This window comes from Emys orbicularis, chromosome 1, assembly GCF_028017835.1.
Source record: "Emys orbicularis isolate rEmyOrb1 chromosome 1, rEmyOrb1.hap1, whole genome shotgun sequence".
Taxonomy (NCBI): Eukaryota; Metazoa; Chordata; order Testudines; family Emydidae; genus Emys; species Emys orbicularis.
Window position 1 is genome coordinate 128,047,759 of NC_088683.1, and position 27,560 is coordinate 128,075,318.

The following is a 27,560-nucleotide window of genomic DNA, read 5'->3' on the forward strand; positions in this document are numbered from 1 at the left end:
ACATTGCATTACAGAACTCAGTAGTGCTACCAAATAAGATTTGCTCTGATGTATTTAGGATATTGTGGACTACGCTAGGACTATGCTCTGGCTGCTTTGTGGCTCCATGCCAGAAAGCCAGCTTAAATGGCTACAAGGGAAGTACACTTGCATAAAGGGAAATCTCTGGGTAATCTAGGGCCAGTGAATCAGCAGTTCATCTTTTTGCTGTCAGTGTAGCAGCTATAACCACAAGAAAGTGGGCGTGGCCAGAGCATCACTGCACTCCAGCTATTCCCAACTGCAAAAACAACCCCTGAGGATAGTGTCAAAAGCTGCTCTAATTCATGCCCTCAGATGGTTTTAGAATCCTAGGGCTGCTAAACTGCAATATAGCCACCATTGCCCTCCTCCTGAGATGTAGCAAGCACAGCTTGGATGCAGCTGAGTGTCTGGGTTTGTACCTTTAAATACGCATTGCTCTTTGATACAAGATTAAGAGGTTTGGCTCTTTGTGAATACGACAGAAATAACCAGATTTCTGCCCGAAATCTAAACTTAGTTTCTTACTTTCTTTGAGACATCAGGATGTTTTTATTTAGCTCCTCAAGCTCTTGCATGGCTAGATCCAGCTGTATTGAGGATAATGTCCTTTGGGTTTTCAGCTCTTGCAAATCTGTTTCCTTCTGGGCCATGAGAAGTTTTAAATTCTTTAAGTCCTCGTCTTTCTTCAGGAGTACGGTATCCAGCTCCTCCTGTCTGAGCGCACACAAAATATCAGTCAGAGCCAAAAATTAAAGATTTACTCTGCTCCCGTTTTTAGAAAAATGAAAATTAAACTGTGATAAATTGAACCAACAAACCAAACAAACAAAAAATAGGGTTAGATTCCAGCTGCTCCTACTCAGGTGCACAATAGGGGGCAGACAACACATGGAGCTTTCTCCCCCAGCCCCCACTCCCAAAGAATATCTCCACCCACTGCCGCTACTGAAATGGCTCTACTTTCCAAAATGCAGACTTTTCAATACCATATTATTTATAGGTAGGGTTGGTAGCACTACCTATTATTAAGGTTGCCCAACACTTCCCATTATAAGAACCTGTTTTCACTTGCTTATAACTTTGCCAAACAAACTGTTTGGGCTCAAATTTTCCATGCTGGGTATTCTGCCTTAGGTTGAATTTTTTTTTTTTTTGAAAAATTTCAGCCAAAATAGTTCAGCTATTTCTGAGAACAAGGCGAGGGGAAAATACGCTTTAGGAGCACGGACTTTAGCAGGATTGGCCTTTTTGTCAAAAATGTGCATTTTGCCTTTCTCATAAAATCTACCCAAATTATAAACTTTTGAAATTTGCAGTTCACACATGCTCAGTAGAGACTTGTTAAAACTTTGCAGCTTCAGTCCCTGAATATTCTGCCCATACTAAGCAGAATATTACCCAGGACAAAACTCCCCTTCATTGCACAACCCTGATTCATCCCCAGAGTAGGTACATCCTGTGCACAGAAAAAGGACAAAATGTGGAAAAAAATACAGTAAATCCTCACTTAACGTTGTAGTTATGTTCCTGGAAAATGCAACTTAAACGAAACCATGTTAAGCGAATCCAATTTCCCCATAAGAATGAATGTAAATGGGGGGGAGGGGTTAGGTTCCAGGGAAATTTTTTTCACCAGACAAAAAACTATATTATATATTGTGACAAGATGGCCGATGTAGTATGGTGGGTCCTGCGCTTTTCTTGGTGGGGGGCTAAGATGCCACCCCTTGCCCCTGCTCTTGGGGCACTGAGGGCCCCACTAGTGGCCCGGGAAGGTGGTAAAGGAGGGAAGTGGGGGCGGGTCTGGGTTTGCTCCTTACTCTGAGCCCCAGGCCCTCTCAACCCCTGTGGGTTCTTACCCTCTTCCCCCTTGGGTGGGGTACCTTCGGTCCTTAAACGCTGGGGGAGGGAGTCTCCCTCCCCTGCTGGGGCAGGGTCTCCCTTACTCCGGTTTTCTGATCTTCCAAGTCTCACAGCACACCTCCAAGCTCCAGTCCTCTCTCCTTCCTCCTTCTCCCCTGACTGCCTGAAGCAGGGGGTTTTATTAGGTTGCTAACCGGGCCTTAATTGACTACAGGTGCTCCAATTAACCTGTAGCAACCCTCCCTAGTCTAAAGGGAACCATGCCTTAATTAGCCTAGGGCTTATATACTTCCCCTCGACCACTCTCCTACTGCTCCCTGGTCCTCCTGTATCACAATATATATAAGTTTTAACAACAGTATAAGTTTTAAACAAACAATTTAATATTGTACACACAATGATGATTGTGAAGCTTGGTTGAGATGGTGAAGTTAGAGGGTGGAAGAGGGTGGGATATTTCCCAGGGAATGCCTTACTGCTAAATGATGAACTAGCACTCGGCTGAGCCCTCAAGGGTTAACACGTTGTTAATGTAGCCTCACACTCTACAAGGCAGCATGAATGGAGGGAGGAGAGACAGCATGGCAGACAGAGACACATGTGTGTGTGTGTGTGTGTGTGTGTGTGTAAGAGGGAGAGAGAGAGAGAGAGAGATGCACATTGCCCCTTTAAGTAGGCTGACCCCCCCCCTCTAAGTACATTGCCTTTAAAAAAATCAGGAAGTTGAGACAGCAGCTGCGGCCAGCAAGCTCTCTCCAGCCTGAGCCCTGTCACCACCTTGCTCTATATGGAGAAGAGGTAAGCGGGGGGCAGGAGTAGGGGGGAGGGGGACTCCCTGACAATAGTCCCCCTCTTCCCCCCTCCCCTGCACAGCAAGCAGGAGGATCCCGGGAGCAGCTCCAAGGCAGAGGGCAGGAGCAGCACATGGCAGTGGGGGGAGGGACAGCTGAACTGCCAGCAATTGGTAGCCTGCTGGGCAGCTGCTGCACAGGGAACTTAGGAGAGTAGGGAGCTGATGGGGGGCTTCCGGTCCACCTTGGTTCCAAGCCCCCACCAGCTAGCTGCAACGGGTTGCTCTTCCTGCAAGCTGTAGACAAAGCAGGCAGCTGCCAAACAACGTTATAAGAGAGCATTGCACAACTTTAAACGAGCATGTTCCCTAATTGGTCAGCAACGTAACAACGAAACAACGTTAACCAGGACGACTTTAAGTGAGGAGTTACTGTAGTATGTGATCATGTAATTAAAGATTGTATCATAATGCATATGCACAATGGGGCTGATTAAGGTTGACCAGGCAACCTTAATTCTGGTATTTCTTAACTTTTGGATTCTTGATTTTGAAACCTTATTATTAATACTGTTTTAACACAGCTTGTGTGCAATATTTTAAAATAAGTTGACAAAACTGCTGTTATTGTTGCTTAAATTGTTAACTCAGGGTTCAGGGTTTTTTGTCCTTTTTGATACAGTACATACAATCCATTAAGTTATTTTGGTATATCCACATGCATGCAATTAGTCCTTACTGTTTTCTTGACACTAGTTTGGTCTCCTAAACTGTAGTCTCAGTGAGTGTTATTAACCAATACCATACAGTAGAATCTTGTTATTTTTCACTCCGTTAATCTACAAGGCCAATAATTCTCATACAAGAAGTGTGGTCTCATCCCACTTCTCTGCAAAGATTTAACTGCATACACAATAGAAGCATGGAGGGCAAAGTCACCTTTGTGCAATGGGCCAGCACGAGGCCTGTCTGTCACTTAAGTCCCCAGTAAACCCCTATTTTTGCATAAATTAGATGCTATGGTGATGGTGTTACAGACCTGATTGAGTTCCCCTAGTGGACAGTCACCAGTCTGTTGTAATTAGTCCCAACCTTTGGATCCCACGTTTCCAAGCCAGTGGGTCTGGCCAGCATCTAGTCACAGTTTCTAGCTCTAAGATGCACTCCTGAATGCAGACTCCCTGTCTGCCACCCTTTCCTGAGATGTGGGACTCCAGGGTCCAACTGCCCTAGGCCCTAAAGCCAGCACTCTGACCTCCCAGTTGCTTATGCATGCTTCCACCAGAGTTCCATCTCCGTGAGCAATCTGGTTTATCGTTTAACTCCTTGGGGACCATGTGGCAGGCAAGGCAAGGAACACAGGCTTTGCACAAGGGTTTCTAAAACCATAGTAACATTGACTCTTAAAGCATACAAGAGTTACAAATCTTTGGGCAAAACAACAAATGCCTTTACACACTTCACACTGTGTCTATGCTCAGCCCTTCTTCTGAGCCATTGGGCCCATTCTGTGTTCGGGTGGGTAGGTCCTTCCTGCCTTTCCTTCTATTGCTGGCAATGGTCAGACTCTGAAGGAGAGGGAGACTGGAACTGATCCTGCCTTTAAATAAGGTTTCTGTCCCCTTTGCCAAGTGACCAACTGGTCAGCTTCAGACCCTAGTCAGGTGTCTTGCCAGGAAGTTCCAGCCCCCCCCCCCTCCCCCACCCAGTCCAAACTGGGTTTCTTGCAGTCTGACCAGTCTCTGTAGCAAACCATTGTCCTAGGATGGATCCTTGTGATTAGAAAGAAAATCATTGTTGATCACTCTTGTGTTAGTCTATTCAAAGAGGTGTCAAGCATTACAATAAGCTACTTTGGGCTGTCCTTGACATCTCTAGACACTGTTGCCAACTCTTGTGATTTTAGCACATCTTGCATGTTTTTCTTAAAGCTCCAGCTCCTGGAATAAAGACATTTCATAGGAATCTCGGTTTTATTCGGGAAAAACAGAAAACAAAACAAGACCAAAAAAATTGTAAATTTCTAGTCCTCACAATTGCTGAGAAAAGTTGCTTGAAAATGCGAACCTAGTGCACCCTAAAGGCTCAGAAACCACTATGTGAAGAACTCAACATTTATTATTTGTTTTTAAATCTCGCTGTTTCTGGAGGTTTGAATCATGATTTTTGAATGCCTGAGGTTGGCAAAACTAGATATCACAAGTTTCTTAGGGCAGGGAATTTCTTTTATTGAGCTGTAAAATGCCACACCTGCCTTATTTCTCTCTTTAAATAAGAAAAAACAACTTTCCATCAGAACTCTGTATTCGGTGCAGAAGCAAACAAACCTGCTCTGGGATCTGATTTCCACTTGAGAATTCTTGTGTCTGCTGATTTCAGTTCTCATCTTGCCACAACTGCTCACTTCTAGTTGTTCCTGAGGTGCAGGCATCTCCTTCTTTTCATATATGCCAGAAATGGCAGCCATCTCATCTTTTAAATGGTGAGCCTCAGATGACAGATCAATCTACACGGTAAAAGATGGAAGAAATGGCCACTTGTAACTTCCAGGGTATAATCATTGTTTTGCCAGCTCAAAAACTGGTTATGCTGTAATCAACCTCCTCCCAAAGGTTTCCTATTTCAGACCTGACCCTGCAATAACAATGTTCCCACTGACTTCAGTAGTGTACAGAGATGAAAGTAAGCCGATACGGTCCGGTGCGGCGTACCGGCAAGAGCCAGTATGCTGTGCCGGACTGGACCGGCTTCTGCGGCGGTGATTTAAAGGGCCCAGGGCTCCAGCCGCTGCGGGGGAGCCCCGGGCCCTTTAAAGCGCTGCCGGAGCTCCGGCAGCCGGGCTTGGGTGGGGATTTAAAAGGCTTGGTGCTCCGGCCACTGCGGGGATCCCCGGGCCCTTAAAGCGCCCCTGAGTCCCGGGGCTCCCAGCTGCCTCTCTCAGCTGGTAGCTCCGGGGTGATTTAAAGGCCCTGGGGCTCCCAGCCACAGCCAGAGCCCCAGGGCCTTTAAATCTTGAAAGCCCCCGCCTCTTCCGGTTGAGGCCACGCCTCTTCCGGTTGAGGCCACGCCCCCGCTCAGGACTCCAGTGTACCGGTAAGTCCTTTAAGTTACTTTCACCCCTGGTAGTGTAGGATAAGGCTTGCCTTCCTTCTGCCCCACATTAAAATCCTATAATTTTGTTTTGCCTTTGTCATTTAGGCCCACATTTGTAAAAGCATGTACACAACTTTACAAAACTGGGACATATTCACTTGCATATTGAATTTGTAAAATGAAGCACTCATCTCTCAGACTCAAGATGATGGATTCTGGACTGCTCTGATACACCCACACAACCCCATTCACTGAGAATGCAGTAGGATCCAGGAAGCAACCCTGCTATTGCTCTTCTATGGCTTGTGGGAAGGGTTATTTCTCTGTGACTCTGTGACTTCCATGATGGTGATACTCGTTAAAAAATAATGCATTAATTAAATCTGTGACTGAACTCCTTGGGGGAGAATTGTATGTCCCTGTAGCAGAGTGGTCACCCGCTCCGGCCCTGAAGGGGTTAAAACAGCCCTGGGAGAGGGCTGCTTTGGGGAGCCAATAGGATAGGCTGATTGGGGAAGCAGCCACAGCTGGAGCCACACCCCAATCAGGCCACAGCTGGCCCTATAAAAGGCTGTGGGCCAGGAGCACAGAGAGTCTCTCTCTAGCTGTGGAGAGAGATGGGCCTGGCTGCTTGGGAGCACAGCAGAGTACCTAGAGTAGAGCAGCTGGAGAAAGGCCAGAGGAGCTGGGGAGCTCTGGCCTGGAAAACCCCCAGGCTGCAGGCCTTGCTAAAGGCCGGAAAGGGTATTGGGGTTGCAGAGGTGCAGCCCAGGGTAGGCAAAGGCAGCAGGTCCAAAACCCCTTGCCGATGATGAGTGGTTGATAGACTGCCGTCTGCCCCAGGGAGTGGGGGCTAGATGGTGACTGGCAGTAGCCACTGAGGCAAGGTTGGGGTAGAGGGTTGGGAGTTCCCCTGGGTGGGGAGACCCAGAGAGTGGGGGTACTGCCAGCGGGCAGCACCCAAGGTAAAGGGGCACCAGAGTCTGGGAGGGAGATGGGGGCCAGCGGCAAGCGGGACATCGGCCAGCAGAGGGCGCTCCGGAGCTGGAGAGCTAATTCCCAAGACAACCAGCAGGAGGTGCCGCGCCGGTGTGTCGTCACGTCGCTACAGTCCCCCAGGGCCGGCTTTAGGCCAATTCGCTGATTCCCCGGAATCGGGCCCCGCGCCTTAGGCGCCTTTTTAATTTTTTTTACTCACCCCGGCGGGCGGCAGTGGTCTGCTCCGGGGTCTTCGGCAGCCCCGCTCCCCTGGCCAGAGTGCCAGCCGGAGCGTGGCAAGCCCCGCGGCCCCACTCTCCCGGCTGGAGCTCCGGCTAGAGCACGACAGCCCCGCGGCTTCGCAACCCTGGCCCAGAGCGCCGCGGCCCCGTGACCCCGCTGGAGCGCGACAGCCCTGCGGCCCCGCGGCCCTGCTCTCCCAGCTGGAGCTCCGGCCGGAGCATGGCAGCCCCGTGGTCCCGCGACCCCGGCCGGAGCGCTGCAAGCCCCGTGGCCCCGCTCTCCCGGCTGGAGCTCCGGCCGGAGCGCGGCAGCCCCGTGGTCCCGCGACCCCGGCTGGAGCACGGCTGCCCCATGGCCCCACGACCCCAGCCGGAGCGCGGCAAGCCCCGCTACCTCCCTCCGCTGGCCGGCAATCCGAAGTGCCACCGAAGACTGGGAGCGCCGCCCGGTAAGTACAAGCCCCAGGAATCGGGCCCCGCACTTGCTAAAGCCGGCCCTGCAGTCCCCTGCTCTGTTTTACCCACATTCTGCCATATATTTCATGTTATAGCAGTCTCAGATAATGACCCAGCATATGCTGTTCATTTTTAGAACACTGTCACTGCAGATTTCACAAAACGCAAAGAAGGTACCAATGTGAGATTTCTAAAGATAGCTACAGCACTCGACCCAGGATTTAAGAATCTGAAATGCCTTCCAAAATCTGAGACGGATGAGGTGTGGAGTATGCTTTCTGAAGTCTTAAAAGAGCAACACTCCAATGCAGAAACTACAGAACCCGAACCACCAAAAAGGAAAATCAACCTTCTACTGATGGCATCTGACTCAGATAATGAAAATGAACATGCGTCGGTCCACACTGCTTTGGATGGTTTTCGAGGAGAACCCATCATCAACATGGATGCATGTCCCCGGAATGGTGGTTGAAGCATGCGCATCTGACACGTAAATATCTTGCAACGCCGGCTACAACAGCACCATGAGAACACCTGTTCTCACTTTTAGGTAACATTGTAAACACAAAGCGGGCAGCATTATCTCCTGCAAATGTAAACAAACGTGTTTGTCTGAGCGATTGGCTGAACAAGAAGTAGGACTGAGTGGACTTGCAGGCTCTACAATTTTACATTGTTTTATTTTTGAATGCAGTATTTTTGTACATAATTCTACGTTTGTAAGTTCAACTTTCATGATAAAGAGATTGCTCTACAGTACTTGTATTAGATGAATTATAAAATACTATTTATTTTGTCTCTTTATAGTGAAAAACACTTGAAATCAAAAATAAATATAAAGTGAGCACTGTACACTTTGTATTCTGTGTTGTAATTGAAATCAATATATTTGAAAATGTAGAAAACATCCAAAATATTTAAATAAATGGTATTCTATTATTGTTTAACAGTGCAATTAATCACGCGATTAATTACGATAATTTTTTTTAATCGCTAGACAGCCCTACTAACAACCTGACCCTGGGACTGCTAGGAAACTTAGAACTTTTTGATGAACCTGAATGTTGATGTAGAGTGTAGAATCGCCCAAGGCAGAGAGAAAGCTGCCAAAGTACAGTAAGTAGCTTTTAATATAATTGCAACTCTTCCCTTCTCAAATGCTCAATCTGATTGACCAATTACAGTGGTTAATTCTCTGAGAAACAACCTATCATTAACTGTACTTTGTTCTAGTCTCACTGGTCCTTTCATGGCAGCCTCTGGTGAAAGAACTGTTATGTGAGATCTCATTCTCTACAATAAAATATTTTTGATTGTTTGCAATAAATAGGAATGGGTTCATAAGGAGAATAATGAATTCATTGCCAGTCCTTTACCAAACACTTATTGACTGTCAAGATACATTAAGCACCCATACTTTATACTGGGCCCTGAGCTTATTCTTAGCTAGCATATATTAGTGTGTTAAGAAACCACTACTCAGTACATTAATGTTAAGTGAGAAATGGTTTCAGTAACCATGAATCAATTGCACAGTGCATTATTTTGCTATAAATATGACATTTTATCATTATAAATATCTTCCATAGGAGGTGATTGTGATCACATTGACTACATAATCAATCAGCACTGACAAAGGAGAACAAAGCCCTGTATTTTACATAACTACACTCCATGCTCCCTTGCTACTCTTGTATGTTATTCTTCCCCTTACATTCTAGAAAGACTACTGGAGTGAAATCCTGGTCCCATTGAAGTCAATGAGAGTTTTTTCCGTCAACTTTAATGGGATCAGGATTTCACCACAACAGTGCTTAATGGAATATGTGCAATCTCATCTATTTCTCTGCTTTCCTCTAACCTTCTTGATATATGGGGCTAATCAATGTATCGATACAGTTTTCAGCATCTAAAGTGATTGTCATTAAAGAGTCAACATCCAAATTTAATTTCCTTCCCCAGGCATGCCATCTCTACAAGCTGCAAGGAGTAGGGTGGGAGGTTGGGACAATGGAGAATCCGCTACAGTGGCTCTCTTAGGGTGATCCTCCTGTGTCGTGCTAAGTGGACTTCAGAAAATCTTTGCTCTGGTGGAAAAGTGCAAAGCTGTCCACATGCAGCTCAGGCTCTGGCCTGTAAAAAGCTGGTGGCAAAAGTAACTGTAAAGACGATAATGTAGGAAGTGTGCCCATCCTCTCTCAATAACTTTTGTATCCCATTTTCTTAGTTTTACAAGTCCCCAAAGGAGATTCTACTCTGTTACACTAGTGTAAATCCACAGTCTGTATTTTTTCAAAGGAAGTTGACAAGAACTATGTACAGTATTCTAGGTGTGTTCTTGGATTTACAGTTGCTGTACAAAACACTTGTCAGCACAGTGTAAATTGGTACTGTGAAACACGTGGGGCCTGCTCTGTAATAATTTATGAATACAGTATGTGACGGGGATTTTGAAAGGTTCACTGTATGGATATAGTGAGTTAATTCACAGCAGGATTGTCAGGAAATGGAGACAGGAAGTAGGACAACAACCCGGATAACAGCCTCTCAGCAAACACCTAGGATTTAGTGTTGCTACTCACAGCTCTTGCTGAGCTGCCCAAACCAGTTTAACTAGGCTCAGAAAACAGGAGAACAATAGGACTCAATTTAAAGTCTCACTCTCAGAGAAGAGGAAATGAAGGGGAACCCAGACTTCAGAGGATGGGTTATCTGGGAACTTAGATGTGTCTATTGTCTACTAGGGATGGTAAGCCTGCTAGGTAAGAGAGATATGAGTGTAGACCTCGGTCGTTTTAAAAACCTTTTCTCCTGTGTTATGCTTTGGATGGGGTGTACTCTCCACACTGGCCCTGAAAGGTAAATTAGGCCCAGTTAACTGCCAAGCTGCATGTGGAGGAGGAGCCAGGGAGCAGGGATTGATTGATTAGACTTGAGGCTCAGCTAGGCAGGAACAGATGGGGCTTATATAACCCAGGAAGCTGGTAACAGAAGGGGGCTGCAGGAAGGTAGGCTGTAGGCACTCCCTGGGAGGAGGGAAGTGTGTTGGGACTATAGAGGGTAGTCCACAGTTGCTCCCTGGGAGGACAGAGTTGGGAGGCTGGCAAACCCAAAGGGAGATGAGTCGGGAAGTCAGGAAGGTAGGAGGGTGCTCAGGGGAATAGCAGCAAGGAATAGCAATGCAAGTCTTGGCTGCTATCCGGAGGGCCCCAGTGCTGGAACCCAGAGTAGAGGGTTGGCCCAGGTTCCCCTACTAGCCACTGGGGATGTGGCACAGACCAGGCAGAGGACAGTTGACTGCGTGGGATGATTTGTCCTGGAAAGACTTTGATAAACCAGAAGGGGGGAACATGTATGGTGACCCAGCCGGAGAGTCAAGTCATGAAGAGGAGGCTGCAGTTCCTGGAGCGAGAGGGGTCCGCAGGACAAGAGGATGACAGATGAAGACACCACCAGAGGCGGGTGCAACACCTGGCAGAGCTAATCCCCAGGATGGCCAGGAGGAGGCATCCACTAGTGGTGAGCGCACCCTGTGGCATTCCCACTGTTAAAATTAAACAATACTTTGCTTTAAGAAGGCTATTTTGCCATTGTATTCTCTAGTGGTCACAGAATCCCAAAGGGAGGACCTGCAGGTACCAGAACCCAGGTAGACCTGTTGGGATAAGTGCTCTTAATCCACAGGGAGCTGTAGCCTGACATATGGTCAAAGAGAGGGAGAACTGTGTGACTTCACTCCAGGGAGGTAAAGATCAAGGCCTCATGCTGGTGGGGAACACCTTCAGAGAGACCAGAGAAGGGGTCAGAGGTTCAGCCAGCCCTTTAACCATGACATGGTACTATAACCTTCCTGGTTATAGTATACACATCCCAAAAGACAAGTGGCCCTTTTGCAATCACACTGCATTGTCAACAGTAGTTAATCCACAATTAGCCTGTCTCTCTCTTCATATGCTGCATTCTAAGTAATGCTCCCTTAATTTATATCTAGGTTTGGATTTTTTCCCCTCCAAGATCTCTTTTTCACTTGTTTATACTAATATTTGATCTCACTTTGACCCAAATATTATCCAGATCTAGCCATATTTGTAAATACCTGTCACATTTACAGTATCTTTCATCCAAGGATCTCAAAGTTTTTTTAAGTATTATTTAACGAAGCCTCACAACACCCCCAGCTGGAAAGGATAAAGAGTGTTATTACCATTTAATAGAGCAGCAAACTGATAGATCAAGGGTGGGATTTTCAAAGTCCAAGAGATTTAGGCACCCAATTTCCACTAGAAAAAAATTAATGGAAGTTGAGCACCTAAATCCCAGCCTAAATGACTTGCTTAAGGTTGCACAGCAACCGTGACAGTATCAGAGCTGGGGAAAGAACTCATGTCCTGACTCCCCGCTCACCATACTAAGCCTTGCAATACATTGTATATTTATTATAGCTTCCAGACTCCCACACATTTGATCAATGTCAGATTAAACTCCTCCTTGCGATTGTTAATGAAACCTGTTCATGACATCTGAACATGATACTGACACCTGAAGTTTTACTGAGTTTATTTCTTTAATCATTCATGAAAAGCTGGATATAATAATAAGCTTTGTAACAGAGAAAAATATATAATGATTACTGGTGTGACAAAGGAAAGAGGAGGAAAATTTTTAATCAATATTCCCTGGGAAAAAGCATTAAAAATAAATATTATCTTCACAGATGGAATACACTGAGTAGCTGACATAGCTTGTTGACAAGTAATTATTTAAAAAATGGTAAGAACTATTCCCTCAGTTTATTGAAGCACTGTCTTCTTCTTGGATATGTTCTCTAATCAATGACAAACTGAGAAATACAATCCAAGTTAATTAAAACTATTAGCTAAATAGCAGAGACTCACATTCAAAATATGGTTCTTATCTTGCTGTGACAGGCTTTGTGTCCTAGCAAATCCTTTTGCACATAACAGTGGACAAAATTTGTTTAGAAATCTAATTATATCAGCCCTGATTCCAATGAGGCAGAAGAAGCCACAACAATAAATCATGTCAGTGTACGGAATGTGCCTTTCCAGTATTCAGCATCTAGAACGGTGGGCAGAGAAGCAGTGGATCATGTCAATACAAAGTATTCCTAATGCACAAAAAGCTGGAATCTACACACTTGACAGGAAGGGTCTGTTATTTGCATTGATACTGAAGCAGCTGAAGTATCGAAATGAGACCAAACCATTTTTCTTTAATATCAAACCATCTTTAATGCAGCCAGAATTCTTACTATATAAGTGCCTGTATACCCTAGAGCTGGCTATAGACTTCAATTCATTAACTTGATTTCCCTTTTCCACTTCCTTATATTGCCTCCTCTAGGCACATGCTGGCTAGATAGTAGGGGAGGAAAACGCATAATAAGTAATATTCCTCACACTCTTGTGTACTTCCATATCATTCTGCAGTACATTGCTTTCTGGGATATGCTGAAGGTGAGAGCTATATTTGTCAACAGATATCATGCAATTACAACAGCAGTCTCCTGTCCTAAGTACCAGGAAAACTCATATCTGATATCATTTCTTGTGGCTGTTGGCAAATGCTGATTTTTGGCCACTGTACAGCCAAGGTATGTAAAAAGAAGCAATAGAAAACAGGGGATAGGGTGCTAAACTGGGCGTCAGGAAACCTGGGTTCTGTTCTTGGCTCTGCCATGGATCTTGGGCAAACAAGTGTTGCTCTGTGTGCCTTAGCTTCACCCTCCGTAAAATAGGGGTAAGGATTAGAGCAGGCTGAAAGCTTTTCAGCCAGAAAAACAGCCCTTTGACAAAATGGAAATTTCTGCAAAAACATTTCCATTGTAGAAATTTGTCAGGTTTTTGCTTTTTGTTCTGTTTTTCTCAACAAAATCCCAAAATATTCTACCAAAATGACTTTTCTTCATTTTCTTAAAAATTCTTAGCGGAAAATAAAGTACATCCCTTTGACCAGCCCTAATAAGGATACTTGCTTTTCACTGTAAAGCACGTTGAGATCCATAGATGTAAAGCACTGCACAAGTGCCAGGTATTATTATGGAACAAGTCTCTATCTACACTCCAGATTGGATCATGTTTAAGCACAATGCTCACACATGGTAGTCTCCTGTACCAGTAAACAGTTTGGTCTGATATGGGGGGACAAGATCAAATTGTGTTAAAACCATGTTAAGGAGTCACACTTTCCAATTTTGCTTCCATTTACACAGATAAGACTAAACCCAGCTGTATCACGGTCAGGTCACTATTTAACTACATTGCTTAACCACAGTAAAATGTGTAGTGTAGATGCATGATGACCCAACCCCTCCTGATAAGAAGATGAGGACTAGAAGCACCTGTTCCCTCTAGTCAAGGAAACTTTGCTAGACCCCTGCTTGTAAAAATTCATGTTTAAACACAGTTGTTGCTAGCTGCTATTTCAGCTGTGGTGGAGGTCCTGAAAGGAATGGAAGTGCAAAGCCCACTAAAGACCATTAAAAACAACTAATGGAAATCATTTTAAAAATTGCCTTCCTATGCCACCATAGAAATAATGGCTTTGCAGTGAACTAAATATCACAGCAAATCCGGTGACATTAAAGACATTTATTTGAATTCTGGGAACACACACTGTTTGTTTATTTGTGTATCGTCCAGAGTTAGGGAGCAGAGACAAGGGGATCTTTGCAATGTATCATAAGTTGGATTCCACCTCCCATGATCATTTTAATGTGCTGGGGGGTGGGGTGGGGGACAAGGGGATAAATATCCAACTGCAAGCCCTAGGGAATGTGTTTGGATCAGACAGGATAAATCATTTTGATAATGTTGCCTCCGCTTACTGTTCCCTGTAATAGGGCTATTATTTCCAAATGGGCTTTCAAAATAACAGTGGAGATGAGTGCCCATCAAACATCTGCAGTAAGCCTTGGGGATGCTAACTGAAAGCTGTGTCACAGCCATTGTCTGACTAGTCAGTCAAGGAAATATACATTTTGATGAATGCGCACAAGCATCATTCTCAATCACCATTACATACAAACACAAACAGTAGTGGAAATGAAGCACTTAAACCCAGCTGCGTACATTACTTTGGCCATATTCATGATGTCTTTTCTAAAATAGATCATGCTGTGTGACTTTTCTAAACCTGTCAGTAGAACAAATAATAGTCTGAACCATTCTAGAGGCTCTAATTGCTCTAAACTGTGTCCAAATACACAAGAAAAAATATTTATCTTTCAAAATATATATCATTAACAGGAATTATTCATGGGAATAGTGTTGGTTTGTTTGACATGAATCATTTCCTTTGGTGTTTGCAAAACAAGGCAAGATCACGTCGTATGGATAGACTGTCATTATAGCTGAACAAACATATTGTTCTGCATTCATTTTAAAATGAGATTATAATGCCACCAATGTAATCAGCTGCTGCTTTCGGTTCACTCTTGTCTGATAACTATTTTGTACGAAAAAAAAGTTTAGATTGAAACTATCAGATGGTAACAATACTGCCACCTCCTCTTCTTCCATTGCATCATATCTTACCAGAGCTTATGATAGGAAGCAGTTCTTCTTAATTCAGCTATTTTGCACCATCTAGCTCACTTTGCTGTTTGATGGTCTGGCACTTTCTGTTCCACATTAAACCATTGTAAACATTGGCAGGTATGGTTGAAATGTTATAAATATGGACTATTGGGGAATGCCCCATTTTTCTTCTTAGCTTATGCAAAACGTGCATCAAGTGGCATGTGACCAGGATTCATCACTGAATTTGGTCTGCTGGTTGCATCATTAGCTTCCCCGGCTTGGGCCGGGTACTGACGGGAGTGCAACATGAATGCTGATCCATGTCCCCAATGCCCCATTGATACCCCCTTGGAAACCCATTGGAATACAAGAGCTTTATTAAAGGGCAGGATGGGAAATATTTAGTAAGAAATAGGGACAGTCCTTCCTAAATGATGTTCATCCTGCAGGCTTTACTTAGCTGAGAAAATACAAGTATATTTGTAATAGCATAGCCGGCTCCCATCCAACACCTCCGCTGATATTATTACCTGTTGCCATTCAGAAGGCACAGTCCTGTTTCCACTGAAGTCAGTGGCAAAACTCCCATGGATTTATATAGGAGCAGGCCCTGAGTCAGTTTCCTCAGGAGAAGGTGATGTACTCTCCATGCAAATATGTTGCATTCCTAAAGCAGCTTCCCTCTGAGGGTCTCAAAACATTTTACAAACATTACTTACACCTCATCGTGCAGTTGTAACATAGGAAAGGAATATATGGGGATCACGTCCATCAATTTCATCCTCTGTCCCCCTACTGCCCATTATACGCACTCAAATATAGACCCCTCTCATGTGGAATGTAACAGCTCTTCAAGAACCACAGTAACAATGGTATAACAATTTGTGGACAGACTTCCAAGGTCCTCACCCGCCCACAGCCTGCCCATTCCTACACCTATCTACCAAAGACATCTTTTCTAACTCTCCTTCCCTCCCCAACACCCGTGTCACAAAAGCCAAAACAAGATTCCTGCGAGGCCCAAAGCTCTTTCTTTACCTTCCTCTAGAGGGACACTAGACAGTTTGTTAATGCTAGATTTTCTGCTAGGCCTCACAAGGAGAGGGCTCTAGGGTGTTGGTCGGGCAGCTGGGATCTATGAGCTTGTGGAAGCCCCAGCCACATTTTTTCCACTCAGCCACATTCCCAGTGCTTTAGGAGTCTAGGAGCTGGCACAGGAGTTGCTTTGCCCATTGAGAATTCCCACTACACACTGAGATGATCCTTTCAGCTGGCAACACTAGCTTTAAGTCCCATGTCTGCCGGGACTGTGGTGAAAAGTGGCTCAGGATCTGAGCCATGAAAACAAAATGCTAAATACAACATGAAAACCTCAGTAGTCCACCCCCACCCTCACTTTCTTCTCTTACTCTATGAACACTATACTCGCTTTTAATTAATAAAATACTTGGGAGACTCAAATCAGAGAAAACTGGTTCAAGCCGATATTATAGGTTGCTCGTTTATTGAAGTAAAAGCTGGCGATGCTTTATATCAGCACTGGGGAAGGAGGGCATGAAGTGAAGGATTGGTAAGATTTTATTTTTAACTAAAGAGTGTTCCTAACCTTGGATGGTCTTTGGCCTTCAAGTAATGATGAATTAGCAATCAGAGGTGTCAAAACTACCGTACAGTTGAATCAACTTGTGATAAAATAGGGCTGCTTTGAAAATAGAGTGTTATATGTTAAACTGAAGAGTTTTTTGCATGGTCTCATGACTCCTGATTTCCGAGAGCTGGGAATTGTTTTAGCCATAGGTGTTCGGTGCATGACAACTCAGGCTGTTTGTATTAACTTGATGTGCTTTTCTTTATCATTGTTATTTTTAGAGCTCTGTGGACACTTTATATTCCAGGAGTATGAATTATATTTGTTTGCTTTGTGCAGCTATCCAAACAAGGTGGGATTTTAAAAAGTGCCTAAATCTGTTGGGACTCTTAATCCATTAGGCATATTTGTAAATCTTGCCCACAGTGAAGTTGTACTGGCACAAAAGTTACTAGCAGAGACAAAACTTTAGCACACATCAGTATTTGCAAAAGTATCTCGGGCACTGTCATGCAATCAGGAAACAGATTCAGGGCCTTGGGCCAGATTCTGTGCTGTCTCTCGGAAGAGACATCACAAAAGGTACAGCCCAAGAGAGGGATCGGAGGGCAAGGGTGGCTCTAGACCTCTTCACACCTCCCAGGTTCTGGGCTGCTCCTATGACCAATGTAGCTCTAAGTGTAAACTACAGCAGTTTCAGGGGCTTCTCTAATTTATGGCAGGCTTAGCTGGCTGACTGTAGGCTGTTTTGCAACCCAGGATTATGGGTGCACAGACCACTAGCCATTCCCTCTCCTGTCTCCAGCTCACCCATATACCACGGGCTGTGAGGGGGCAGTGTAGGGTCACATATGCCAGCCTGACACTAGTCCTGCACAGGGGAATTCCCCCAGGGTCCTCTCTGTTCTCTTTCCACTACTGGAGTAGTGAAGAGGGACCATAATGGGGGCTGGAATTTGGCCTCAGGTATTGGATCTGACCAGTCACAACTAAGCAGCACAGCCTGAATGACAAGTCCCTGCAGAGAAGAATTCATGATCGATTCACAGCCTTAAGAATAAATATTGCCACAGACTTCAATTCTTTTCACATAATAAATTTGAGGAAATCCTGATCTGCTCAGAGATGCCATGAGACAAAAGAGGTGAAATTCATCCGATAAATTTTTCTTTGCAAAATATTCACTCAGACCTAGTTTTTGGGCCATTCAACCCTGGAAGGAGAGGACTGTTGTGAGAATGCCAGCACACCCTCCTCTCGCCCCCCTCCCCGAGGTTCTGCTGGGTAAATGCAGTTTGAACTTAGGGCTGAGAACCAATCAATGGAGGCTGCCCAGGAGGGGCACTGATTGGATCAGTGTGTATCCCAGACCTTGTTTCCTCCAACACTAGCTCCAACCACTTTTGGTGCTCTGCCTGCTGTTTTCTGTAGAGGCCATGGTGAGACGGAGTTTATGGGTGGCGCATGCTCCTACATGCCAACTAAGTGTGAATTTACCACTGCTGGGAGCCTGCAACCTGAGTTGTGCTTAAAAAAAGGGAAGCTTGCCGTGCACCAACTGTCCACATAAACAAGCCCTCTGTTGTGTGACTTAAGGAGAGTCACTCCACATTCACACCAGTACATCTTGTTGTGACTAGAGCACAGATGAATCCAAGCCCCAAGTATAGATGTGGATCTGAACTTCCCCAAAGTCCTGGGGTTGTTTGTAGTGGGGTTTTGGCCCATATGTTATTTATTTCTAATACAGGGACCCTTTTCAGTTTTGCTTCGTGTCAGCTTGCACCCCTGAGGTTTAGATTCAGGTTTGAACAAAAACCCCTCAAAGTGAAACTCAGCTGAAATCACTGAATTTCACCTGGTTCCAGGTTAAACATTATGAAACAACTGCATTTTGCATGGTTTTCACCCAAACTCATAACTGGATGCAAGGCCACTCAAAACCTGGCATTAGTTCCCCATAGGTTCATGAACCTTGCCAAACCTGGCCAAATTTTGGTTCTGTAACCTGGTCTGGTTTTGGCTGTTGATACAATTGCTTTCCTCCATTCTATTCTAACACAAGGGCTTTAAAAGTAACCATATGATATTTGCTTTTATGTGCTCAGCCAATAAATTATACTTTTCCTAATTATTAGATTTGCTTCACTTCTCCCTCCTCCTTTCTTTTTGAAGCTGTGTGGGGATTTTCCTTGATTTTGTGTGAGGAGTGCAGAGGCAGTAAGTGGATTAAGGAAAAGTAGCTCTTTGATGTACCAGTATAATACAAATTAGGATTTCCTATATCTTTATTCCTTTATCCTTCATTACTATACATATGTCACCCTATTTTTAAAGTCTATTAATAAAGCAAGGAAAAAACTAAATTCTTTCCAAATCTTCTCAACATGCAATGCATTGAAAGGTATCATTTGCCAAGGAATTGGTATTGTTTACTTTACTCCAACCAATAACATGAGAAACTAAAAAGCTACTGAGAGGAAAGGGTTAACGCACAGGCCTGGGCTTCAAGAGATGGGGCTTCAATTGGAGGCTCTTCCAGGACTTTCTGTATGACCCGGGGCAAGTCACTTACTCTCTTTGGGCCTCAGCTCTCTATCTGTAAAATGGGAATAATCACCACCCTTTGTCAGTACAGTCTACTTAAACTGTAAAATCTTCAGGGTCAGGACTCTCTCATACATGTTTTTGCAATGCCTAACCTAACAGGAATCTGATCTTGGTTAGGACTCCTAGATGCTTGTGTAATACAAATAAATACTACTGTCAAATTGTGTAGATCTTAAATTCGGCCCATAATTGGCTGAAAAGTATACTTTATCCTATTAATTCCTTTTTGGGTAATCTTCCAGTCTGTCACCAAGAAATCCAAAAACCACAAAAACCAATATTTAATACCTACACAAAAACAAAGTTTTGTGCTCCCCTTTCAGGCCCTGTAGCAGTAGTTCAACACTTGCCAAAGCAGAGGTAACTTCATTAAAGGTGCTGATGCACAAATGCAGACAAACATATCAAACGATAGGCCAGATCCTCAGCTGGTGTAAATCAGTGCAACAAGGGCCAACCCTAGACCAAATGGCGCTTCAGGCAAGGAGCATCTTCAGTGCCCCCCCCTCCATTTGTTACATTTTTGAATACCAAACCACAACTGAGACTAGAAATTTGAAGTCAGTGATCTGATTTCCACATACAGAACACCTGAAACATTTCACTTCAAACATTCTATTTTCCCTTCAAACATTCTATTTTCCCTTTTGTTGCTAACAATAAGAACAGCCCCCCAAGCCTGGCATCCAAGCTGGTTGCCTGGGTTAACTGCCCCTAAATCTGGCCCTGAGTGCAGCTCTATTGACTTCAGCAAAGCTATACTGATTTGTATCAGGGAAAGCAATGACTCTTGTTGAATTCAAGATGCATGAGAAAAAACAGGTTAAAATAATAAGTGGCTCTTACACAGCACTTTTCATACATAGATCTCAAAGCACTTTACAATTGAGGTATCATTATCTCCATTTTACAAATGAGGAATGAGACACAAAAAAGTGACATGACTTGCCCAAAGTCACATGGCAAGCCAGGGAGCCAGAAATTGAACACAGGTCATCTGAGTCCCATGCTCCATCCACTAAGCAACATTGTCTCAATCGTTGATTTCCAAATGGAAACACTTTCCTCTTGCCTGGGAGTGCATGTTAGAAGTGATCCGGGCAGCTAATTTGCTGCAATAGTTGCATTGCCGGATACTTTTCTACCATGACTTCTGCACTGCACCAGGTGTTAAGTCACACTCTATCAATACAGTTTGTGGTTTTGCTAATGAATTAATGAAAGTAGGAAATTATTTTTAGATCTTGAATAAGTGAGAGAGAGCTTTAAAACTTTGCAGAAATTTTCACCTTTTACATTAGCGAAAATCATTCTTCCATTTCTCGATCTACAATATATGTGTGAGTGTCAAGCCAAGCCAGTGATGACCTCTGACTTGACTTCTTTGAAAAATGCCATGTTTCTTACAAAAGGGCACTAGGAGAATAGGCAAAATAACCACTGGGCCAGATCACAAGTTCAGGAAAGTGCCACAGAGGGTGTGAACATAGCTGAGTTTCCACAAAAACGGGCCAGATTTTGTTGGGAGGAGAAGTGCTGTAAATGCAGCAGCATCCATTTCCCTCCCACCCGACAGAGGCCACTTCCCTACCTTTGGAACTCAAGAAAGATGTGGAGCTGAGGAATAGTCACTCTCTGCTGCATCCTCCCCTTTGAAACCTTAGTGGATTTGGAAGCAGAAGATAAAGGTGCCCCTGTTGTCTCCTTAAATTAACCCTTCTCTATCCTTTCCCCATCAGCCTCCTGCTGCCAAAGACAAAAGGTTTGGAGCAGACAGCTAATGGAAAGTACACCATGGAATCCAGAATGCACTGATGTTTGGACCTTGCTGGGTTTGGAGTGTTACCACCTCTCTCCCCTTTGCCAAGCTGTAAAACTATACCCAGCCCTTGTTGGGATGATCGCCTGGGAATGCTGCACATTGTTTTCTGGCCCTTCCTCATGAAAGGCATGAATTGGCCCCATGCACATGATGCATGGGTGAGTGTAATTGTCTGTGTTTTCCTATTCTTTGTTGCCAGGCACCTTGCACCAGTATGAAGTGGGTGTAAGATACTCCTAAGTAAGAATGGAAGCATTTTATACAAGTATTGCACTGGTGCAAATGACTACCCAGGATACCAAGAAATAGAGAATCAGCCCAGTATCTCTAAAGGAATACCGCATACTGAATGCAAGTCTTCTTACCCTGCTGAGGTGTGGAGGGAATTATACAAACAAATAAGCAATAATAACAAATAGATACAAATGAATATACCAGTTAACAAAACTAGGAAATTAAAAATGCAAACACTATAAAATATCCAAGTCTGCAGATTTTCAACTGGAGAAACACTGCTGCAGACCGCAAGCGATACTGGGTAGTACTAAAATTCTCAGCATACAGCTTTCCTCCATAACATAACCAAGCACATCTCAAAGGAGCAAGAGTTTAATCTTCTGATCATTAGTTTTAAAGCTGGCTCTGGGTATCTTCCTCCTCTAAGTTACAGCAACTGGATACAACCAAGCTGGAGGAGTTTTAAATTAATCCTGGCATTTGCTGTTCTCTTTTAGTTATCCTTCAGACATTACATAATACTTACTTTTTGGAAGTTCCTGCATGTTAAATCTTCCTGATGCCAGGAATTCTCAGCGGAACATCAATGTGCTAATAACCACGTCTCACATCATGCTTGATCCCTGTGATTAATTCAGCCAGATTTGTTGTTGGTTGCCAGAGGCAACTAATTTTGATTGATGGTTGCCATGAACTTTCCACTGGAGGGTGGAGCTTGTGCTCTAGTGTTTCCCTGCGCAATGCAAACCACAAGAGGTGCTGGCAGAAAACAGGCAAACTAGAACAGCAACTGCTTATAAAGAAATGTACTTAGACCCCCCTCCTGCAGACACTTACATATGTGGGTAACTTTATGTATGTGAATAATATTCACATGCCTAAGTGTTCGCAGGTTCTGGGCTTTAGTATATGAAAGTTTGTATGGGATAGTTTTTAACAAGTATGTTATAATTCTGCTTACACACACCAAAACAAAACAAAAATCACAAGACATAAAGTTACTTCCCATGTGCAATAATAAAAAAAATCTGCTGTCTTTTCTCACTGCCCTACATTAAAGAGTGAGTGTGATAAGACAAATCTCTTCTTTAAATATTTATCAGAGGAAAAGTAACATGGCATGCAAGAGATTTGCATGAAACTTGTTTATCAGTTCTGGAGACATGCTTTTATCAGCCATTCTCTGACTCATAACACAATGTTCTCAGTCTAGTTCTAATACATGGTATGGTAGGAAAGGCTTTCAGTACACATTTGAAATGTTTTTCCACACAGGTTTATTTTACTAGCATTTTTCTGTCTCATGCTTGTTTGTGCCTTTAAGACTTGCTTTACATTTTATAGGTTTTTATTCAGTGTAGATGAAAAGCATATGTATTTCCACTCCTCTCTCATTATAATGCTACTTTTTTGAAGCAAAGCATATTGTGTGTGCTAAAGAGGTGTTATTATAACAAGGTTAGTAACTGGAAGCTTTCAAAGCCCTGTTGATGAATCATTGGGAAACTGAACAACAAAATTTGCCCAGCTTTACTCTGTGCTCATTCAAATCTTGATCTCTGCCAAAAAACATGAAAACTCTTTCATTATATGAAGGACTGGTAGCACCGCCTATTATTAAGGTCGCCCGATACCTCCCATTAGAAAGCTCTATTTTCCGTTGCTTACAACTTTGCCAACCTTTAACTGTTTCTGCTGTAATTTTACATGCCGGGTGTCTGCCTCAGGCTGAAAAGTTTTGGAAAATGTCAGCCCAAAAGGCTCAGCCACTTTTAAGAACAAGGCCATGGGAAAAATACATTGTTTTTTTTTCGGGCAACTTCTTTGAGAAGCTCTAGCACCTCTATGCTTTGGGGAAAGGGCTTCAAATTTGGTGGGGGATCACCTTTGCCAGGGCCCGCTCCAGGCACCAGCTTAACAAGCAGGTGCTTGGGGCTGCCAAGGGAGAGGGGCGGCACCTGCGGCAATTCGGGGGCGGCAGGTCCCTCACTCCCTCTAGGAGCGAAGGACCTGCCGTTGAACTGCCGCCGCCGATCGCGGCTTTTTTTTTTTTTTTCCAATTGCCGCCGCCGATCGCGATCGCAGCTTTTTTTTTTTGGCTTGGGGCGGCAGAAATGCTGGAGCCGGCCCTGACTTTGCATCAGGAATCTGCCTTTTGCCATCCCTGTGAAAATCCACTCAAATTTGGCCAATTTATAAGTCTTTGAAAAATTGCAGATTTCACATGCTGAATAGATACTTGCCAGAACTTCACAGCTTAATTCCTGGAAGATTCCATCTACACTGAAGATACTCCAGTCTAGGGCTGAGCAGGACATTCCCTTCAATTTTCTTGGCTGCTCGGGGCCATGCCAGATCTGGCTCCAGGCACAGGAACTGAGAGCAGGGAGCCTATCACTCCTGTTTTCTCAATACTCCCCCGCCCCTCGCCGCTGATGCCCAGGCAGTGTGGAAGAGGAAGGCACCTGAAACAAATGAAGAGCAGAAAAGAGCCAAATGTGGGAGGTCTAGGAAAGGAGTAGATTGGGACAAAGAGCCTGAGGAGGAAGACTGGCATGGGAGACTGATGGAGGGGAGGAAATGGAAACTGGGACTGGAAGTTGGGGAAGACTGGGACTGGTGGGGCAAGGAGACTAGGACTGGCAGCTGGGTAGGGAAATGGGGGAAGGGACTGGGAGCCAGTGGATAAGACTGAGATTGGACGAAGAGCTCACAGGGAAACTGGGACTGTAAACTTTTTTGGAGGGGTGGGGGAAAGGAAGTGAGGAGAAAGGGAACAGATCTGGTTCTTCATCAGGGGGAGAATTGGGACTTCCTGGCCAAATGGACTGTGAGAAGAAGCTGGGCGAAGGATGGACATTGAGATTGGACAAGGAGTCTGGAAAGGGAGACTAGGCCTGGGATCCAGCGATGATGGGGACTGTGGTTGCTGGGCGTCTGACTGGAGGCTGGGGCAGGGTGAGAGAGATCAGATGGGGAGCCAGGAGGGAGGAAACAGACTGACTGGGTAAGGAAACTGAGACTGGGAGCAGGGGGGAGGGAAGTCTGAAAGGGGAGACTAGGACTGGCTGGGGAAGGAGACTGGGATGAGAAGCCTAAGGAGTGGAGACTGGTACAGGCTAGATGAGGGGAATCGGACTGGGACAAGGAGCTGGGGGGGGGGAGGATGAGGATGAGGGAAGAGATGGGACTGGGGCATAGACAGATTGGAAGAGACAGGGCAGAATGGGTCATGCTTGGGGGAAGTGGGCAGAAAAGTCTGTATCTACTACAGCATATTCCCTTCCAGGTCCTGAAAAGGAACCGAATTTTCCTGAGTCTCACCATTCCACCGCAGTCAGCAAATGTCTGTGAAAAGCCACTGGCAAAGTGCCTTATCTCTCTGTAGTGATGGGCCACAAAAGGATTGACAGCCTACTAGTAGTACCAGTTACTTTGTTAGTTCACACGGCAGAGGTCTATGTGGCTGATCTAAAGGTTCCAACCCTGCTGATGAAACATGTGGGTGTCAATATGATGACGCATGATGGAATTAGGTTTTTTCAGTTTGCTTTTTTTAAAAACGTAAGAAGTCTCATATACACACAACACAAACTATGTTAGAAGAACATTACGTTTCCAAAGTCAAGCACTCAAAAAATCAAGAAATGCCAGAATTAAGGTTGCCTGTGCAATCTTAATCCCCGCCCCCAATGGGTGTAGGCATTGTGATAGTCTTTAATTGAATGAACACAAGCTGTTTTCCACAGGACCCCATTCTTGGTTGGCCTCTAAGCCCAACCATGATAAGTAGTAGTTGTGGGGAATGACATACTGTGATTTCCTGAGATTCTTCACATTGTTCTGTCTCGTATCAGATTAATAGCCATCACTTTCTTCTGCGGTCTTTTATGGCTTGTCTGCAAAGATGATTTTTCTAACAACCTTATTAACCATTGATTTCTACTATGTAACATTCCACTTTGAGACCTTCACTTCATAAATTAATAGATTTGAAGGCCAGCAGGAACATTGTGATCATTTAGTCTGACCTCCTGCATAACACAGGCCAGAGAACCTACCTAGTAATTTCTGCATCAAGCCCATAACATTTGTTTTGACTACAGCATATCTTTTAGAAAGACATCCAGCCTTGATTGAAAGATGGTGAATCCTCAGATCACACGTTTTCTACCAGAAACACAGGACCTTACTTTCATTGTTCACAATCACTAGCCTTCCACAAACTACCTCAAATTAACCATCTGGAATAAACAAGATTTCACTGCCTAATCTTGCAGTCCCGACTCAAGCAAAAGGAGTTGAAGAGGAGTTTTTGCCCAAGCAAGGAGCGTTAATGGGAGTTTTGCCTGAACTGCCCATTGGAACATTCTATGTAGATATTTTCACAACACTTCTACACTTTTCTCCATGTGTCAACTCTAGTAATTTATACCACCAGTAAGTATAGAAATGAATCATAACTTTCAGCTATTCACATCTTTCAAGCTAATAATGAACCTGAGCAGCCTTGCTTTATGCAAATTAAGACAGTAAATATATTTATTGTGTTTTAATTGTATGATAATTTCAGACATACTAATGCTTTTCATATTCACTTTCATTTCCTTTTAGCCAATTTAATGTATTAATCAACTGTCTTGAAATGTAACCCAGCCATAGTGTATTGATTTCCATTTCACCTCATACTTCACTGAGTCTTTCACATTGTAAGTGGCAGCTAATACCTGTAGGTTTTGTACTGGACTGCGTCTCTTCATCTCATACCTCGCTGAGTCCCTCCTTCCCATTGTTCTGAGCAGCCTGTTGACTGCTGTTTCTCAGCATACCTTAAGCCTCTCTCATTTGTATTTTATTAGATAATATATCATGCTGTAGATAAAATATTCATAGTAGCCTTTCACTGCATAATTTCAAAACCCAAGGCGTTCATCTTTGCACAGTTATAGCTCAGAGTCTCTTCCTGACTCTATCTCCCTGTTTGTCACTCTTCCAAACTTTGATAATAAATAAAGATGAGCCCAAACCAGCCCCCCAGATTTGAGTACACCCAAAATCCAAACCGAGTTTTGGATTTGAAGTTTGCAAATGAGCTTGTATAATGTTCTATTAGGGTGTTTTGATTGTCATGGCCAGACTTCTTCCCTTTCTTCTTAATCCATGTCCTCTATGCTGTTAAACAAGAGACCAGTGGAGATAAAGTTTTGAAACAAGTGTATTTGTTATACTAAAGATTCTTAAAGCAATCTGGTAAGGATTTTTTGTTTTAAATTTGGGTTTGTGATGTGTAAACAGGGCCTGAAAGTGCTTAATTATTTTCTTCTTAGAAATATCAGGACTGCAGCATTATCAAACTTTCAAAAATCATTGTCTTAAAAATAATGAGATTTTCAAAACAATGCATTTGGATCCTGTTTATTTGCTTTCTGGCTTTTGAGCCTTTAGGGTTTGTGTTTTCCAGCTTTTCTCAAAAAACATGAGGGCTAAAAACTTCTTTTTAAAAAAAAAAAAAAGCTGAGATTCTGGTATATTCACATGATGTCAGGGTTTAGGGGTTTAAGAAAAAAATCAACTATCATGACATTCAGGATAAAACCACAACCCTGGAAACATCATCCCTGGTACCCCCCTCCCTGCCTTTTGCAGGAGGACCTATTGTCCCAGAAGTTGTAACTCCTTCCTATATTTAATTGAAGGAGTGGGATGTTGAATCGTTAACATTGAGGTCTTTTAATCTCTAGGGTTGAGTCATTGAAGTTAAACACAAATAAGACACAGAATTTCAAACAATCTGGCTAGAATTCCTCTCCATTCCTCTCAGTTGCTCAACATTCACTCTCCTGATGTTGTCATTTCACTAGTTCTCCAGGCACCAGAAATTCTTCTAGGCTAGACAAGACCTGAATTTCCAGTGCAAAAATACAAGTAGAAAATACCTTTAAAAATATGTTGGGCCTTCTTTATACATGAAGAAAAGACAAAAAGGGTGCAAATTCTTCTCCTCATCTTTAAAACTTAATTAATACAGGAAATGTCTTGTGAATGCCCATTCAAAGTCTTTGGAGACCATGCTCTCCTTATTAATTATTCAGGTAGTCATAGGAAGAATGGTCCAGGTCCACAAAGATATTTAGGTGCCTAGCTCCCACTGAAGTCAAAGGGAGTTAGGTGCCTAAATACCTTTGAAGATCTGGGCCAAGAATTTATCTAAAGACTCTGGGTGGAACTTTCAAAAGTGTCTAAGTGATTTAGGAGCAAATGGGACTTGTGCCCCTGAATCACTCAGGCACTTAAAAATATCTTACCCTCTGACAAC

At 43.8% G+C, this 27,560-nt stretch overlaps 1 protein-coding gene across 1 annotated transcript in view; it reads right to left on the minus strand.

Moving 5' to 3' along the window:
- LMNTD1 (lamin tail domain containing 1) overlaps positions 1-27,560 on the minus strand; it is a 318,801-nt gene that overhangs the window by 258,463 nt on the left and 32,778 nt on the right. The window contains exons 3-4 of the mRNA XM_065423769.1: positions 5,005-5,183; positions 550-738 (exon numbers count right to left, since the gene is read on the minus strand). Of these exons, the coding sequence (XP_065279841.1) occupies positions 550-738; positions 5,005-5,183 (368 nt within the window). The remainder of the gene's footprint in view (positions 1-549; positions 739-5,004; positions 5,184-27,560) is intronic.